General features: G+C 39.2%; 1 protein-coding gene across 16 annotated transcripts in view; it reads right to left on the reverse strand.

The window, feature by feature from the left end:
* The window catches only part of TRPM3 (transient receptor potential cation channel subfamily M member 3), a 656939-nt gene that overhangs the window by 203636 nt on the left and 434962 nt on the right, over positions 1 to 18341 (reverse strand). For all 16 annotated transcript variants that reach the window (XM_087823176.1, XM_087823170.1, XM_087823177.1 and 13 more), the window contains exons 2-3: positions 3677 to 3756; positions 2239 to 2443 (exon numbers count right to left, since the gene is read on the reverse strand). In XM_087823176.1, the coding sequence (XP_087679302.1) occupies positions 2239 to 2443; positions 3677 to 3756 (285 nt within the window). The remainder of the gene's footprint in view (positions 1 to 2238; positions 2444 to 3676; positions 3757 to 18341) is intronic.

Consider the following 18341-nt stretch of genomic DNA (forward strand, 5'->3'; position numbering starts at 1 on the left):
CAGGCCAGGCTGTAACCTCAGCAATGTGGCTTCAGGTTCTGTGCTCAACCATTAGTGAAGGACTCAGAACTCCTGGAATTATTCTAAAGGTTAACTGAAAGAGTATACGTTGACTTTCAAAAAACAGTATATCAAAATACGCATTCAAATGTGTGTCCTTCAATGTATTAATTATTATATATATATTAATATATATTTAAATTTCAGAGCTTAAAGAAAATAATAATAATGATGATAGCAAAGTTAATTAAATTTAATTTAACATTTGTTATGTGCCTGGCACTGTGACAAAGAATTTACATATATCATCTCATTTGATATTTATGATGGTAGTATTATTATTCCTGGATAATAAAATAAATTGTGGTGGTCCAGAGAATTTAACTTTTCCCATGTTGCAGCATACAAATACTGGTTCTGGGAAAAACTGAAGACTGCATCCAGAATCCATAGGCTTCACTATCAAACTAGTCCCATTCTTTTAGAATTCTCAGTGGTGGAAAACTTTAGTTTCTGACAATAGACTTAATTTTTAAAAAGCAGCAGAAGTCCTTTGTGACTAAGCCCTAAGTTTTTTGGACTGCAGGTACTTGAGATTAATGCTTTGGTTAAAAGCATTATTTGATGAAAATAGAGGTTGTTTTTCTCCTGTGACCTATAAATTGTCCAAAATCAGTCTCCAAAACATGTCCTGGTCAGTGGCAACATCATGGTAACTGGAATCTCCCTAAGTGCTCACTTTGGAGGGACACTTTTACTTATGAGCAAATTCCTGCTCGATATTTGACAGACACTGTATGTCAACAATGGAAATAATGACCGGAAGCTCACCATGTGCCTCCGAGCTTGTGGCATGATGCTTGCAGGCTCCATACAAACACCCTCTGAAGTCACTGGGTGGACCCCTCTACAATGATTGTTGCCTACTAAGCCACTTCTTCTTTTGCAGTAGTTTTCTTACAGGGAGAATGTGCATGGCTTTTAATCAGAGCCTGGTTCCAGAGGACCCACACTGTATATGGTTCAGTCCATGCTGTAAATGGGACTGTGCTGAGTAGGGGATGCTTAATGTCTCGTGTGGGGAAATACATCCCTTAAGCGGATATGGAAGTTACTGTGTCCATTCTCCCCGGTTCTGTACAGGCCAAGACGAACCCTTCCTTTGATTTCCCAGGCCTTGCTGGAAGTTGCACACAGTATCCTCTTTTTCCCAAAATATTGTTCAAATTTGGCTTTACTCTAATATATAGCTCAGAATTAACTTTTTTAGGGAAAAATTGTGAGAATAGCTTAGTCAGCTATTCTTGATGAAGAAAATACTGCTGGGGGGCAGATGTGCGAAAGGGTAGGGGAGAGAAAAAAGACTAGAGACGTGGCTTTGTTGCATATTTCCAGACTGTAGCTGGTGTGAAGGGACTTCTCTTGCATTTTGCAGTATGTTCTCTAAGCAAAATTTTCTCTCCAAACTTGGAAACCTCTGTAGCATGCCTGCCTGAGAACACCACTTCCAACTGCTCCACCCTCAATGAACTCTCTTTTAACAGTTAGAAGCTAGCTTGTTGGAATATAACATTTCTAGAATTTCCAAAAACACATGGTATACTTTTCTCCTGGCAAAACCTGACAGCCAAGTAGGGAGAGGCCCATGATGAAAGCTGAAATTTAGAAGTGACAATTCTGAGAAGTAAAATGTGTTTATTTCCTAGGGCCTCCTTTCCAAAGAAAAATGCTTTTCATATGGAGCGCTTCCATTGAGAGCATTATTGAACACAGCTGTGTGGAGGAAAAACACTCAATCTAATAGAACAGAGAAGAAAACAGTCTGGCGCGATCATTTCTACTGTGAATTGAGAGAAATGCTAGATACCAACAGAACAAAAGACAAACCTAAAGGTAAGATACTTTTACAAAGGAGTTAGAAAAACATGTCTTAACAGATGAGATCCAGATAGTACTATAATAAATTGTGGGTAGAAAGCTACTTGTTATTATTAATAAAAAAAAGTCATGTGTCTGATCTCATACTAATTCTCTTAAAATCCTTGGAACAAGGTCTGTTTGCCTCATTTTATAGAGAAAGAGCATAGATACAGGGGAGCAAGGTAATTAGAGCAGGCTGCCCAGCCAGGAAATGGCAGAGTTGGGATCAGGTCCAAAGACTGAATCTCCAGCTCTCTACCGTTGCTTTGTAGGACTTGAGAGAGAATTCGGCAAGTGACTGAATGCTTTTCTGATTACCATGGCTTTGTTGGAATGGCCACCTCCTTGGAACTCAATGGTCCCAAAAGCATCCGTGGGGCTGAGTTGAGTGTGCTTGCTGATGGACCACTTCTCAGACTGGAGGTCATTTCGAGAGAGGCGACTCTCATTTTTCTCATTCTGAAGAACGGAGATACTGGGAGTGAGGCCCACATGCTGGCCTATCAGGCGCCCGCAGCAACACCTACAACATACAAGGTTAAAGTGAACGCATTGTATTAACCGCGACTGCAACACACGCTGAGGCTGGAAAAGCTACGGGCCGTGGCGAGCCACTCTGTCACTTTTCAAGGGGAACTCCTACTGCGGTTGTGTCAGGCAAACGGGGAGCTTGGGATTTACCCGACACATATGCCTTTTCTTTCCCTCCCCCTCCTCATTTCCTCTAGTGTACAGGCTGTGACATGTCTCTGTCCTCCACCCACCCTTCACACCTGCCGTGCTGTTCAGGACTGGAATCTGCCAACAAAAGCTCTGTAGATTTTTCTACCGACCCGTCCCGTCTATCAAATCTTTCAGGAAGGACACAGCTTCAAGGGAAGGATTTTAACATGCACATTTAAATGTGCATATGTGAGTCACAGCCTAACTTTTCTTTTCCAAATTAACATTCACTGTCAAATATCCAACTCAGAGGGAAAAAATCTGCAGCTTAAGTGTTCTTGAAGAAACAATGAAAGAACTATTCATAAGATATCTGAAAACAAAATTCACTCCTTACACCATGAAGATGTCCTTCAGACTTTATTCCCACCGCTGCTATGATTATTAGTAATAAGACTGATACATAGTTACTATTTATTAAATGCTAACAATGTGCTATTCATTTTATGAGTATAATACCGTAGCTCTGAAGGTTAGGTGATTTGTCCAAGGTTACACAGTTTATATGACTCTATAGTCTATATTTTAAACTGCTTTATTACATTGCCTTTTCAAAAAGGCATTTCCAGACATTGATATGTTACTTTATTCCAAATACTTCCCACCTTATATATTCTGTTGATCTTCAAGAAGGTAAGCAGGACATTAAAAATGTGCACTGATAGGAATCTGAAGGTCTGCAGTCTAATTAGTAATCTGCTAAAAGCCATTTATTTAAAAATTTCCTTTTCAATACAGCAAAGCATGTTGGTACAAACAAAGCATTATGATGAAATGCTTAAAAAGAAAAAGCAGTTACCATGCTAAAAATAGTTATAACCCATTCTTAGATACAGCAATTAATTCCTTCCCTAGTGGTGTATTTGTTATTCTGTATAGACTCGTAGAGAATTCACTGCAGAGATGGCAGCAACAATCAAAATTGATCCTTAATTTCACATCAGTCTAGTAGGAGGTAGTGATTGCTATTGTAGTTTTGTTCCCACAGTTGCTACTTCATGTTCTTGATACATTATAAAGATAGCAAGATTACCTATGGGGGTCTTTGGTGCTGGGTATGATGTGAACACATTCTCTTTTATAAAATGCTCTTTCTATCCAGGATTTCTGAGCCTAAAAAAAAACAAGAAGAGTAAAGGTGAACATAATCTTTAAGTGTGTTTGACTAGGCAGCAAAATTTCAGGATCACATAATAGACTAATATTTTATAAACTAAATTGAAATTGTAGTTACACAAACACTGCATACAACAAAATCAATCATTCCCAGAACATGGTAATTAGGTTGTTCAACGTTATAATATTGAGAGTTAAAGGAAATGATCATAATAAAAAAAAAAGTTAGTGATAGAACCATATAAAAATTCATGATTTTTGAAGGACAGAAAAACAATGCTCTTTACAGAGAAAATGGCAAATATAGAGCAATATGTTTATAACCCTATAGATAACAAGTGTTCAGTTTTGGGAAGATATATAGTTGACCCTTAAACAACACAGGTTTGAACTGTGTGGGTCCACTTACATGTGGATTTTTAAAAATAAATACTGTATAAATATTTTCTCTTCCTTACAATTTTCTTAACACTTTTTTTTCTTTAGTTTACTTTATTGTAAGAATACAGTATATAATACATATAATAAACAACAAATGTGTTAATTGACTATGTTATTATTAAGGCTTTCAGTCAACAGTAGGCTATCAGTAGGTAAGCTTTTGGGGAGTCAAAAGTTATACTTAGATATTTGACTGTGCAGGAAGTTAGCTCCTCTCACCCTTGCTTTGTTCAATGGTCAACCATATATCTAAACAAGTATAAAGTTTTCATAGCTGACACTTAGATTTTCCTTGTAGAAGGAAAGAAAAATGGTGAGGGAATTGTACAACTCAAGAGCCCTAATCCATCACCATGTTTTTTCTAAAATCTAAATGACCAGTACTTAAATACAGAGGGGAACAAAGGAAATGGAAACATAAGGAAGATAAATGTCTTCATCACAGCCCAAAATTTCACAGGTAATGCCTTTGGAGAGAAGTAAGAGCACATTTTTTTGCATCCCACGTGCCTTTAAGCACAGAAAATACAGCTTCTTAGGTGGGAATTGTTGGGACTGTCCACCCAGAAGTCTGGCCACTAAGATTAGACTCCTGGAAAGATAAAGGCAGTTCCGGAAAACACTACCATCTTTGTTCCGAAGCAGAGTGTCCATCCTGCTCCTTTTACCCCTTTCTTTACCAGCATTTGAAATAGTAGAGGAGTCTCTTATGGAATCCAGTAAGCTATTCAAAAGATTTCTTCTCTAAGTATTTAAGATGAAAGTTGCTATAGCAACTTAAAATGTTATTTCTATCTGGTGTCATCTTCTACCTAACCCAGTGCCAGGAAGAAATTCATACTCTTAAAATATACAGGGCCAAAGCACAGCCAAGCTGTTTACTTGCCTGTCTCAGTGACCGGTGTTCCTATGACAAGCCCCCACTTGTTGGCCATGATTGATACTGACTCTGCCAAGGACCCAAATGTTCGTATAAGTGTTGCTAAGGCCTGGTTTGCCCTCCACCCCTTAATCGTGCATCTCCCTCCTCTTTCAAAACAGAGTTTCCACGAGCATGTGGACTGAAGGCAGTGGTTGTCGAAAACTCATGGTAACACACACTTAAAAGTAGCCACACGGGGGATGCTTGAGGGCTGTGAAGGAACTGCATCCTGTTTCAGTCATGGTCACAACTGGGTCACGTAATTCTGAGTGTTTATGCATTGTCCACAGGGAGAGGAGCACCCACCTTGCCTCAGAGACCCACCTTGGGCCCAGGTGGCCCTCTGCACCCTCACACCATAAAGGTAACATTGGCAGTTCTGTTTGTCAGCTGGGCAGGAAAATAGGCCCAGTGTCTATTCTCAAAGATTTTTCTTTTCAAATATGTAGGAAAAGCTAGTGGTTACATCTTTGCGACAGAAATGGACTTAGCAGTGTAGATGATAACCAGTCTTTATCTCTCTAAAAAGCCTGTAAGTTAAACTATTCATAGGCTGTGATTTTTCCTAGACACTGAATACTTTCATTGATAACATCTCTTGGCAGAAAGATGGTAAAAATATTCCTCACTGGACATTTGAGAACCAACTTTCTCTACACCTTAGGGAGCAGAAAAGAGTGCGCTTTTCTTTTTTCTTTGTGGTTTACTTTGGCTAGGATTCAGAAGGATCTTTTGGGAGAGCACCTGGGAATTTTAGGGGGTACTGATCAATCCTCTCTGAGAGAAAGCAGGAATGGCAAGATCATGGGCAGAGCATGAGGTTCAGTTAGAAAAAAATGGTATGAGTGGGAATCAGCTATGTGGACCAAGTCACATAATTTCGTTGTTTCTCAGTTTTCTTCATTTATAAAATGGGCACAACAATAATGCCTGACACACTGAATTGTTATCATTATTATTTGGGAACTATGTTTTCACTTCAAGAAGTCAGACCAGTCTTGGGTTGGTTCTGGTACTAAAAATTTAGATGAAGTTTCTGATGAGAGTACTATGAAATTGTAGATTGACTTACCTAGATTGATCTAGGGATATGTTCTCAGAAGGCTTGGCTGGTCACTAACAAGGTATGTGGAAAATTTATTTAATTTCCCTGAGCCTTTTCTATAACCTGAAGATAATCATGGCTATTTTGGAGAGTTGTATTAATCAAAGAAGATGATTGAGGGAAAGCACCTGGCACTTAGTAGGGATTCAGTAGATAATACCAATGCCTAACCTTTATTAAGGGCTCTGTGCCTGGAATTGTGTCATATATTTATTATCTCCTTGGAGCCTCATAAGAACACTGTGAGGGAAGTATTACTATTATGTCCATTTTACTGATGAAGAAACTGAGTCAGATGCAGCAAATGAATTTTAAAGCCAGAGTTTGACCCTGAGCAGTCTGACTCCAGAATTCACACTCTTACCCACTCTGCTAAACTGCCTCCCAAATTGGATATTATTGATATTAAGTACTCTTGATTTTGGCAGTGCCACCTGGGCATGCCCGGAAGTGCCCTGGTATTTGAACAGAGTTGGGCTTCTAGAGGCATGTCTTAGAGCCAGTTCATACTTGTCTCTTTCCTCTTCTCATTTCCCCTTTCCAGTCCCCACCAGTGGAGTAACGAACACTGTGCTACTTGTTCTTCCTCTCTCTTAGAGGTAAAGGATTTGGGTGGGACATGAGGAAGCCATCAGATTAAGATAAAGAAGTAAACAGAGGGGTGGGGATGGGGATCTTTTTAACTACAACAAAGAAATGTAATCACAAGACTCCCAAGTTGAGAATCTGGGAGACTATGACATAGATTCAATTTTTCAAGGGCACCTTCGTCATTTCTCTCTCTCATGGATCCCAGTTTCAACTTGGAAAGCCCTGGAAGCTTTACTCAGGTGCTGTGTAGTAAGAATTACTACATGTGGATTGCCAACTTGCTTGTTAGCCTTTAATTATAAAGTAATTTGACTTGCATGCAGTTTAGCAACTTAATTACCTACTAGAAGGTGACAAGGTACCTCACTGTTAGCAAAGGGATAGAGGATTAGTTTCTATTTCTTATTATCAGCAGATTAACAATTTCCTTTGCAAAGGCACAGAATATTGGGAGGAGGGGAAAAAAAGAAACATAATGTAAAAAAGAATCTTTCCATCATTCATAATTGAATTGGATTCTCTCGTTTTTGAGAAGGAAAGTATAATACATAACAGAAAGAATGCAAGCAGAACACATGAATTAGAAATTTTACAAAATATCATGCACAATTTACTCTGCTCTGTTATGGGCTTTGCCTTACTGCGCCTTCATTCTGGTCTTCAGTGTGGGCAGATAGTAGGTTTTTAAAATTATTTTCTGGGAGAAGGCATATTTGAAGTATAATCATGGTTCAACTTGTTCTCAAAACTAATTCCCTCTTCATTTGTTCCAAGTCTTTGAATACTCTGTGTCAGGCTTTCTACTTGGCTCCAGCATTCACCTAAGTTAGCTCAGAATGGCTCTCCTGTTGTTAGAAAGCATGAAATCCTTTTGACATGCCGTGTTCCTAGCCGACCCTATAGAATGCAAAACTTCAATGGACAAAAGTGTCCTAAAATCTCTTTAAATATACTTCGGAAGTCTCCTGTACTCTTACCTTAGAAAATCACCTATGTACATTCCTTTCTAAAAGTAGAAAGGCCACATCACCACGGCTGAGTTTGTGAAAGGCTGTTTTCTTTCTCGCCTCTCTGCATTATCGGTCATGTGTGATGTGTAAAAGGAAAGTGTTTTCCAAAGGCTAATGATTAAAGGACATCTCATTCAAAACAAAAACGAGGACATGCACATTCTGAACAAAGTGTACTGATTACCCTCAAAGAATAGATAATTATAAATTTTGAAAGTCTAATGTACAGTCAATAAAGCATCAAGATGATAGAAACAAAAAACACACCTGTAAATACTGTCTTCAAAAGACAAAAAATTAAGTTGTTACATTTAAGCAGGTTTCAACTCTTTTGCACAAAGGCTCTGCTACAAGCATTAGTCCCCCAAACTACTTTTGACTCTTTTGACTCTCCACTCCGCACCAGCTGCAGAATCAGGGACTCCTCTCCAGGCAGGGGTTGTTTACAAGGGCACACATAGTATATATTAAATCAGAAATTCTTGGAAAGTGCTATTGCATCCCACCCTGTAGCAGGGCAACTTTAACAGAAAGACAACAGCCCAGACCAGTAATTGTAAGATGAAAAAATAGTCCATTAACTTTATAGGAATAAATCACGAGCAAAATTTCACATTGTTCCTCATTTTGAGACACTCATGTTTTAAACGTACACTTTGTCCTACTCAGAACAAAATACCAAACGCCCAAAGGTACTGAATCCTGTGTTCACTTTGCCTTTTGCTTTCCCTTAACCTCTCCCTGCTTTCCTCTGGTCTTCCTTTAGGTCCCCAGGTCCTATCTTGGGAGGCTGAACAGGAGGAAAGTGAGCTGAAATCACTTTACCTGCGCACTGACTCTGGGTGGTGGCGAAGGCAGTCCCACGAGCAGCTCCTGTTGCTTTCATTTTGCTGCGTCTGGGGCTGGCCATCCCGTTAATAATGCTCTTATGACCGCCCACTGGAAAAAAAGTCACTTGTCCGGCTCTTCCCCCGAGAGACGTTTCAAGTAAGCAACGAACTTGGGCAGATTAGCCCCTTGGAATGTGCTGCCGAGGGATTAGCCTCGGTAAGAATCCCATGGACATTCCCTCGCAGCCTCAAACACTGCTTGATTTGAACATCTAATCTGACGCCAGGAGAAAAACAAATCCCCGGAGAGATCAGATTTAACTGGCACAAGTCCGGACAGGCTCTCCCCCCATTTCTTTTTCCATTTCCAGAGAGAAGGCTTGTGAAAGTGTGATAAGGTGTTCTGAGTTCTGAGAAGTTCAACTTTGGAAAGCAAATCCTTCTAAAGAAACAGTGTATGAAGGCTCCAAGTGGGTTGAACACACAAGCCACATTGTTCGTTCCTCCCCAAAGAATGGAATGATAGCATTTCTTTCAAGAGGAACTGCTAAGGACTGAGCATTTCAAAAGAATAGTTTGATCCCTGAACATGAGCACAAGCAGAATAAAGTTTGAGTCTGCCAGTGACCTTCCACAACTTCTAAAATGTCAAAATAATAAAACGTGCCTGACCACTCTTGTCCTGCAGCCCTTCTCCCACGAGGGTGCAGAGGTGTGGTCAGAACCCTACACTCCCCCATTTCCCTATTAAAAAATGATGAGCTTCGACCACTACAGCCCACAGATGCAGATTAAAAGCAGTGACACTGTGATGTGTTTATCTAGGCTGGCCCAACTGAGAGGTTCTGGCTCACACAAAAAGGGCCCTTTCGAATATCATCCAAGAGTGAATTTTTCATATCATAGTTCTTAACTAAAGAGAATAAACTTAGGGAGAAAAAACCCTCAAAATTCAACAAGGCAAAATCCTTTTAAATTAAGTGAATTTTTGGGTACTTCATCTCCAAAAGATTTAATTCTTCCCACTGACAGAGCTAGAACTGGGAGATGGTGTTCATGATCAATTCGGTGGCTGTAAATCTATGAGGGCAGTGCCACTATAGTCTTCACTTTTTCATAATGTCTTTCAAAGTGCCTAGGACGTGTCATGTGGACACTCGATGAGGGTGATAGTGTGAACTGAATGACTTATTACAAACTTGGATTAGATTCTTAGCCTTCTCCTTGTCTCTCTGCTGTTTCCAAGACTGATCTTCAAACTCCCACATCTTCTGGTCGCTCACTTACCAGGGTTTCCCCAGAAACAAGGAACATAAACTACTTAGCGCCTTGCAACTGAGGGAACATTACAATAAGCAAGATCCAAATGGAACACCAGACTGAGCTTTAGCATTAAACACATAATTAGGAAAGTCCCTTTACCTGTCTTCAGGAGTTGGCTACAGAATAATATGTAGTGACAGCCTTAATAATGTGCATACCCTGCCTTCAATGCTGCTGTAACAACCCTCCCTTCTATGCAGCTGTAACATTCCTAAGCATTTATTATAAGGGAATCACCTGAGAGATGGCCACGCAAAGATGTCCACTGAAACATTTTTTATAAGAAAAAAACTGGAAACAAATTAAAGTCCATCAGTGGAAGGCTAATTTGACTAATTAAATGGATCATGCCACCACCTCAATTCTTTATCTGATTTAACTTAAATCTTGAGTTCAATTACATACATACTGAGTCTTTTAAATACTGTCCATGTGTTTCTTACCCTATTCTCTCTCTAGTCTTAGTTATTTTTAGTTTTTCTTGTTGCTTATTTTTCCTTTTAGAAATATTTAAATATTTAATAGGGACAGAATATGAGGCACCTCCTATGAACTTAATTTACACTAAAGACAAAAATATTGTCACTAGAACCATAAGCATTTCGTCTTAGAGGAAAAGAAAGCCCCAGGTAAAGTCAACACAGCAATTCTTTCTTATGAAGTCACAGATGATCTCAGGACCCTTTGATGTGAGGATGTAACTAGTTCCAAAGGGACTTGTAGCTCTGAGCCACATTGTCCGTACGGGTCCTTTAAAAACCTCGTGTATCACCAACAGTGCACCTCCTGACGGGCTATGTTACCGGCCTGTTTCAGGTGTGCTTTGGAGAGAATGTCATTTGGATACGAACGAGAGGCAACTGCAAGCGTAAAGTGAACGGCGGTTATTCATCATTCCTGTCTTTACGGAATAATAGATTAATGATGAGGTGGGAAAATAAGGTAAAGAAAAAAAAAAATCACATGGGAGTAGAATATACTAAAATGTTTCCACTGGTACATAATTCAACTTTTAAAAGTAAAACCAGAGTTTCTACAAGCAGAAACCAGCTTTTGACGTGGAAAAGTAGATTTTATTGTCCTAAGGACGTCCAAAGCATTTCTGTCTGTGATGATCACATTTGACAGCAACAGCGACAACAAAGCAAACAAGGGGTGAGCAGACGTTTTCCGTAAATGGCTAGATGGTAAATGATTTAGGCCCTTCGCAGGCCGCATGGACTGTGCTGCACCATTCAACCCTGCTGCCGGCGACAAAAGCGGCCCTGGGCCAGATGGAAACACGCGAGGACGGCTGCGTCCCAGAGCAAAGGTGCGGGGCTGCAACTGGCGTGTGCTGGCCAACCCTTGCGCTGGAGCCGGGGGTCCGTCGGAGGGGCAGCGGGGGGGGGGTGCGGGGGTCTTCCTAGGAGCCAGGCTTTCAGGGCACCATCACTAGTTTGCCTTGGCTCTTCCTCAAGCACGTCAGGTAAGTTCCCACCTAAGTGCCTTTGCTCCTGTTGTTTCTTCTGCCTGGAGAGCTCCATCCTCAGGTGCCCCACAGCTCCCTCCCTCAACACGTGGGGCCACGGAGAGGCCCCCTTGACCACACCCCTAAAGGCACTCCCGGTCCCATTCCCCAGCCCCCTGCATTTTCCTCACGGCCCTCCACACTACCCGGCATTAGGCCATGTCTATGTGTTTGATTTTTGCTGTGTCCCCCACTAGTGGCAATGATTTTGTTTCCTTACTGCTACCTCCCAGCATCTAGAACTGTGTTTGGAGCATGGTAGGCAAACACAGGGGACGTAGGCGCATCATTTGATTTGCACATCAGTTCCTTACCTGTAAAATGATAGCATCAGATGGATCCACGTTTCTTAAAGTGGAATTTAAGGTGGCACCCAGATGGGCATTTTCTTTCAATAGTTGAGTTTATATTAATATATAATATATAATTTATAAGCAATGGCTAAACCTGTGATTTAACAAATACTATTTCTTAGAGACATACATTTTCCTTTTTGGAGTTGTGAAGAAACGAGTCCCTCAAAAATATTCAATAAATTAGATTAAAAACGATTCTTAGATAAGAAAAAAGTTATGATGGTATCACAACAATGACTGAACTTGGTGAAACATAGGATCAATCCTTTTTAAATGTCCCTCAGTCTTCTTGTTTTTATTCTAAAGCATGAAAATAAATGTAATGTTCTTTAATGTTCAGAGTTCCCATTGACCTATGTAGTAAAATGATGCCAGAGACACATGACAAAGCCAGCTGCCTCCACAGCACACTGACACCCAATATGTTCTTCCTAAAACAATCGATCAGGCCACCTCCTGCAAACCCTTCCGTGGCACTCCATCCCCAGCATGATCAGATCAGTTCAGGATTTAAAACCTTCAGGATCTGGCTCTGGAAGCATCTATTTAAATCTTTCCATTTCCCTCCAAACCTTCAAACATGTATGCTCCAGTAAACTAAATCACTGATTGTTCCCCTAATGCACCGTGCTGTTCCACAATTCTCAACCTTTGGATATGCTGTCCCACTTGCCTGAGGTGCCAGGTTCCCCCTTCTGTACTTAGGAAATGCCTCTTTGCTCTTCCAAACTCTGCGCAAAACATTGTGTTTTTTTGAGACGTGGCAGGACACTGCCAGACAAATGAATCATCGCAACTATTGTTCCACTTCCATACCTCGCTCAAACTTCCATTAGGGGAAAAGTCATACAGTATTCTAATTATTTATTTTTATTTCAAGTTTATAACCATTCACTGCCAATTTCCACTACAAAGACACAGTGCTTGGGTGTATTATGGCATAACTAGAGTTTTATAGCCTCGCCTAGGATACTTCCCTTCTTCCTTCTCTGATTTTTAACATAGCTTCTACAGGAATATAAATTCCTAATAAATCATTTTTGCAAACTAATTATTTATGATTGGAATTGTGTGTATTAAAATTTACTTTATATCCTCTAAACTTAAATTATAGACACTTTAACATAAAGTTAAATTAGATTGTATTTTTATCACCAGCTGGGAAAAGATTCAATAAATTATGCTTTTTACAATTACCAATGAAACTCTTCTTTTACCAATAGGTTGTGCTGTAAAAATTATACTTAAGTACATACAGAATATTTATGTAGAAGTAATATGAATATATACACGAATGTGAATCTCACTGAATTTTCATAAACAAAAATATATTTCTACATTTCTTTGGAAAATTGTTTCCTCATTATGAATCAGTTAACCATTGCTTGGCAATAAATACACTGTATTTATAGAGTATTTTACAATTCACAGAATGCTTTCCCATATCGTACTTTATGGCAAGAGGAGGGCAATATTCACAATAACTCCTTAAGTTAGGTATTATAAGATTCAGTTTTACAAATAAAAAATTGGGGCTTACAGAGGTTAAAAATCATGCCAAAGTTATCTGTCAGTTATTAGCTTAGCCTGATAGACCCAAAGCCCTAGTGTTTCTACCAGGGTAAAGAGAATCCTGCTTCCTCAACTCTGTGGCTGATTTTACAGGTGCTGAATGTTTCTTCTTCTAAGTTCCTGCAAATCACTCTCATCATAATGCAAATGTGCACACTTCAAACCTCAAAGATGGTTAAAAATGGAAATGGGGCTGTAGGCCTCTTAACCAAAGAACTCACACGCATATATGCACAACCCAAGGGCACGGATAATGGTGTCGAGAGGGACTGGGGAGAGGGGTGGGATGGGGTGGAATGGGTCATTGGAGAGAAAAAGGGACATCTGTAATATTTTAAACAAAAATAAACAACAACAACAAAAAGTACAGTGTTATATTTATGGTCAAGGATTAGCCATCTGTTTGAATAGAATAGCTATTCCCACACATGGTGGCATAAAAACTGAGAAGCTACACACATACATTTAGGGACTTTACTGTCTTCAATGAGCAAAAAATATAACTGCAATAGTGCTAGCCCTATAAAACTGGTATACATCTTAAAAATTAATAATAGGATAAACTTGACACAAAAAGGAGGAAATGGCCCTAGCCAGTTGCTCAGTGGTTAGAGCGTCGGCCCGGGGACTGAAGGGTCGATGTGTCTCTCTCACATAGATGTTTCTCTCTCTCTCTCCCCCCTTCCACTCTCTCTGAAAAGCAATGGAAAATTTATCCTCGGGTGAAGATTAAAAAAAAAAAATGAAAAAGGGGTAATGAAAAACAAAATTACAACCAACAGAAATACGAGACAGGCTTGCCACACTCCTCAAGGGCCAGGAAATTTAAAATGACGGATCATTTGTTAGAAAGCAACACCAGTGTGATGATGTCAGCACACAACTAGTGACCAGGAGGATTTTCTGTATTCATGGAGGCTGTGCCCGCGAGAAATACAACTTGTTTCCTGTCCCAGTAAATGCACAAGCTGGAGCAACAGAATGTCATATTTTAAGGTCCTTAATTTAGTTTAGCTTTCCCAGCTCATTCGTGCACCATTCTGATTTTGTCAGGAGCCAAAGAAATGTGCTGAGTCATGAAATTGGAATTTATGTCATGAAAAACACGGAATTTATGTGACAAATAATATAGCTTCAGAGGCTGATTTCTATATTGTTTCACCTCTTTTGACCTGGAAGGATGAAGATGCTGGGAAGAAGGTGAAGACAGATAAATAGATGTACTTGCATATGTAGTAAAGTTCTCATATCAAGATTAACTACCAAGGAAATCCATGTCTCTCCCTCTCTCCATATATATGTTGTTGTTGTTATTATTATTATTAGTTTTTAAAATCATCAGACCAAACTACCTTAAAGTACTATTTGGGTAGAAATAATGATTAATTTAATAAATGGGTGATTCCAATTCTAAGGTCTGACTCTATTCTCACAAGGTACAGACTTAAATTTGACTGTATGATTTTATTTTTGAAGTTCTAATTTCCCTTTTTTGTTCAAAGCAGTAGTAAGGCAGAGCCTGGTGGGCGCATGACTGATTAGGAGTCCTGAGTTATGTATCCTAGCCATGGCTTGTTGACAACTAGGCTTGTGACCTTGGGGGAGTGACTTAATCTTGGTGCTTTCCAAGGTCAACCCCAGTTCTTAGAGGATTCTGGGAATCAGAACCCAACAGCTTTGTTGATAGTCCTTCATTAATGTGTACAAAGTAGGTTTAGAAGCTTTTTGAAAATAGGAGGGTTTTTTTAAATTTTAATTTTACAAATTCCTGAAACCATTACTCTTTTGATAAGAAACATAAATGTAGCAGAGCACACGGTTTTGTGCCTACAGAGCACAAAGTACATAAGGAGATTTGAATTAATATATAATCCTTGAAAGAATTCTCACTAGACTCCAACCATGCCTAAGAATGCCTGAGGCTTAGCAATCTGGCACACATGCAGAGTTCTAATTCTGTTTCAAAAAGACTTCAAGTATTGTTAAGACATTATGATGATTAATTAATAATTCGGCATTTCTAGTTCTGCCATTGAGAGAGTTTTCAAGACCAGAACTTGGTGTTCTCCTGTCCTAATCCCTCACCAAATGATAAGTCAAATCTTAATGATCATTCAGGTCAGAATATGCAGAGATTGCCCATGATTTGTAAGGTGTATGTTGTGTGTGTGTTTTTTTAAACTGAACAATCAAGAATGGTTTAACTGGAGAGACTGAGATAAAATCAATCCCATTTTTATCATCGGAAGCAAGTTATAAGCAGACGGGTCCAGTAATATAACTGTAAAGCTATTCCTGTTACTCTCTGGAAATGAAAAATTACTGGGTATTAAGTTAATGCAGCATAAATGTATTTCTGTCTGATAGTCATCTTTCTCTGTCAAATTACTAAATTGTTAGGTAGAAAATGTAACCATCCACATAAATTCAGCCTCTGGTTATGTGACTGTTTTAAGGTTGTTCAAGGTTATTAGGACTGGCTTCAAAATATTGTTAATGTCTTTTCTTACATGCTTATAACGAAAACCTATATCTTTTAAAATTTATTTTTACCTTAGTATGTTAATTTAAAATCTCTCCAGAAGATTTCAGGTCCCAGAAGATACTAAATATATATATTAGCTTCTTCTAAATATAATAATTAAAATCTGATGCACAAGGAAATAAACACAAATTCAAAAATAGGTATAAAAATGTTAACAGGTACTGCAGAAATATAGATTTAGTCTCCAATTTGTATTCCATTGGATGGTAATGTGATTTTTTTCTCTCTTTTGTTTTCTTACCACCTCACCTTTACTCTAATGTAAAGTTCCAAACTTTGAATATTTGACGCTAAGATGAATTTCTGACAGCAAAAGTCTCTTGAAAGAAGCTATGCTAATAAAGATAGTTTAAAAAGTGTACTGTGCTGGCTTTCTAATTGGTGTCCCAATTCATTCTCCACCCAGCAACAAGAGTGATCTCCCCCCATCCCCTTACTTAATAGACTTTATTTTTTAGAGCAGTTTTAGGTTTAAAGTAAAACTGAACAGAAGTGCAGAATTCTCATATACTTCCTCCCTCCACCTCACCAAGTTTCCCCTATTATTCAACATCTTGCACTGGTGTGCTATATTTGTTCCAAATGATAAACTGATTTTGATACATGATCATTAAAATTCATAGTTTACATTACTCTTTGTGTTATACAGTTCTATGGGTTGCCAAATGCATCACCTCATGTATCTATCACTGCAGTATCATACAAAACAGATTTATTGATAACCTTTTAAAGTGGTAAATTAGCTGACTGCATTCCATCTCTCTCACCACAAAATCATTCAGGGGCTTTCTATTACTTCTAGAATAAAATCTAGATTCCTTAATGGGCCTCACAGGCCTTGCAGAGTTCACATCCCAGCTCATGATTCCAAACTTTTTCTATGCCAAACTGATCCAACTCACTACCTCCTTTCTGATTTGCAACTGCTCCAAATAAGAAGTTGGAAAAGTAAAACTGTCATGTTAGAAGTTAGTCCTTAATTTAAATACTACTTTTTGAGGGGATATGAACAAATAATATTCATGACCTTGGTAGAGGGAGTTGTGGATAATTTGATGTTTCAAATGTAAATTTTCCTAAGTAGTAATTCTCCATAAACTTGTTTAATTTGATAATGTGATTTTTCCCCTAAGATTCCTGTTTGGCCCATGATGGATAAGTTTGATAACTATTTTGGAAGTAATTAGTAAAGTTATTAGCCCCTGGGAAATCCTGATTCACCTGTCCATTTAAACTCTAAACCCCACCTCTGCAAGCATCCTCAGTCCTTTCTCCACTATTTAGTAGAACACTGATGTACTTCTGGTGAACGACACCTTTATTTTAGCTGATGATTTAACTGCAAAGGAAATACGTAAAACACACACATGCTCTCATGAAATCCCTGACTCTGAGATGTTATCCCCTGTATTAGAGCAGTAGTTGTGACCATTCATTAAAACTGTCGCTGCAGAGAAAGGCATAAAATATACTACGCCGTTCCAAAATGATAATGTGGTTCTCTTGGATCAATAGGTATTTCTTTTCCCTTTTATCTTTTCTTTCAGTGCCACACAGCATTCTGGTACATATATTACTGCTAAATACTAATTACCTGAGGCCATGGTGGGTGAAGAACAGTGATAAATATGAGACTCATATTAATGCACGTGTGTAGGTATTTTGCTCACTTCAGAGCACAGGGTTAGTTACTGGAAAGGGAATTACGATGAAAGTGAGATGCCTTTCTACAAATGTACAAATCTAGTATTTCACAGGAGGGAACCAGGTAGAGAAAACACCTCCCTGTGCTTAGAGTTCTAATGCAGAAGTCTTTCAACAACCCTTAAAAATGAAGTGTAAAGGGAAGCTTAGCTGTACTCCATTAAAGTTGCCGCCACCTGAAGCTCCTGCTCTGGCCATTACAGAGAATTTGAAAATGGGCATTATGAGCTTACTTTTTATGAGCAACAGTCTTCACTTACATTTTAATTATTTCACAGCAGCACTCAAGAATATCTGTTGAACACTAACCTTGTGCGAAGCGCTTGCAGTTGCTGAGGAGGCAGGAAACTGCAAGGCCCCTGGATCTGCTCCTAAGCTCCTGCGGTGCTCTGCAGCAATGCTCCTCAGCTGGCATAAGGTACAGGATCATCCTGAGAAAGACCTCAGTCCATTACGAATGAAGGGTTTTGTAGATGCCACAAAGATGATTACGCACTTGGATTTTGGGGCGATGGCAAATTGCTATAGAAGTTGCTAAGTGCCTATTCTCAATTTGTGCACTTCCCTCGTCACCCACGAACAGTTCGCCGGCCGGCCAGCAGCAGTTCGAGGACACAAGGCGCTGCTCAGTGTGTGGTCCATGGACCAGCAGCATTGGCAGCCTTTGCGAACG

This window comes from Miniopterus natalensis, chromosome 12, assembly GCF_054644295.1.
Source record: "Miniopterus natalensis isolate mMinNat1 chromosome 12, mMinNat1.hap1, whole genome shotgun sequence".
Lineage (NCBI taxonomy): Eukaryota > Metazoa > Chordata > Mammalia > Chiroptera > Miniopteridae > Miniopterus > Miniopterus natalensis.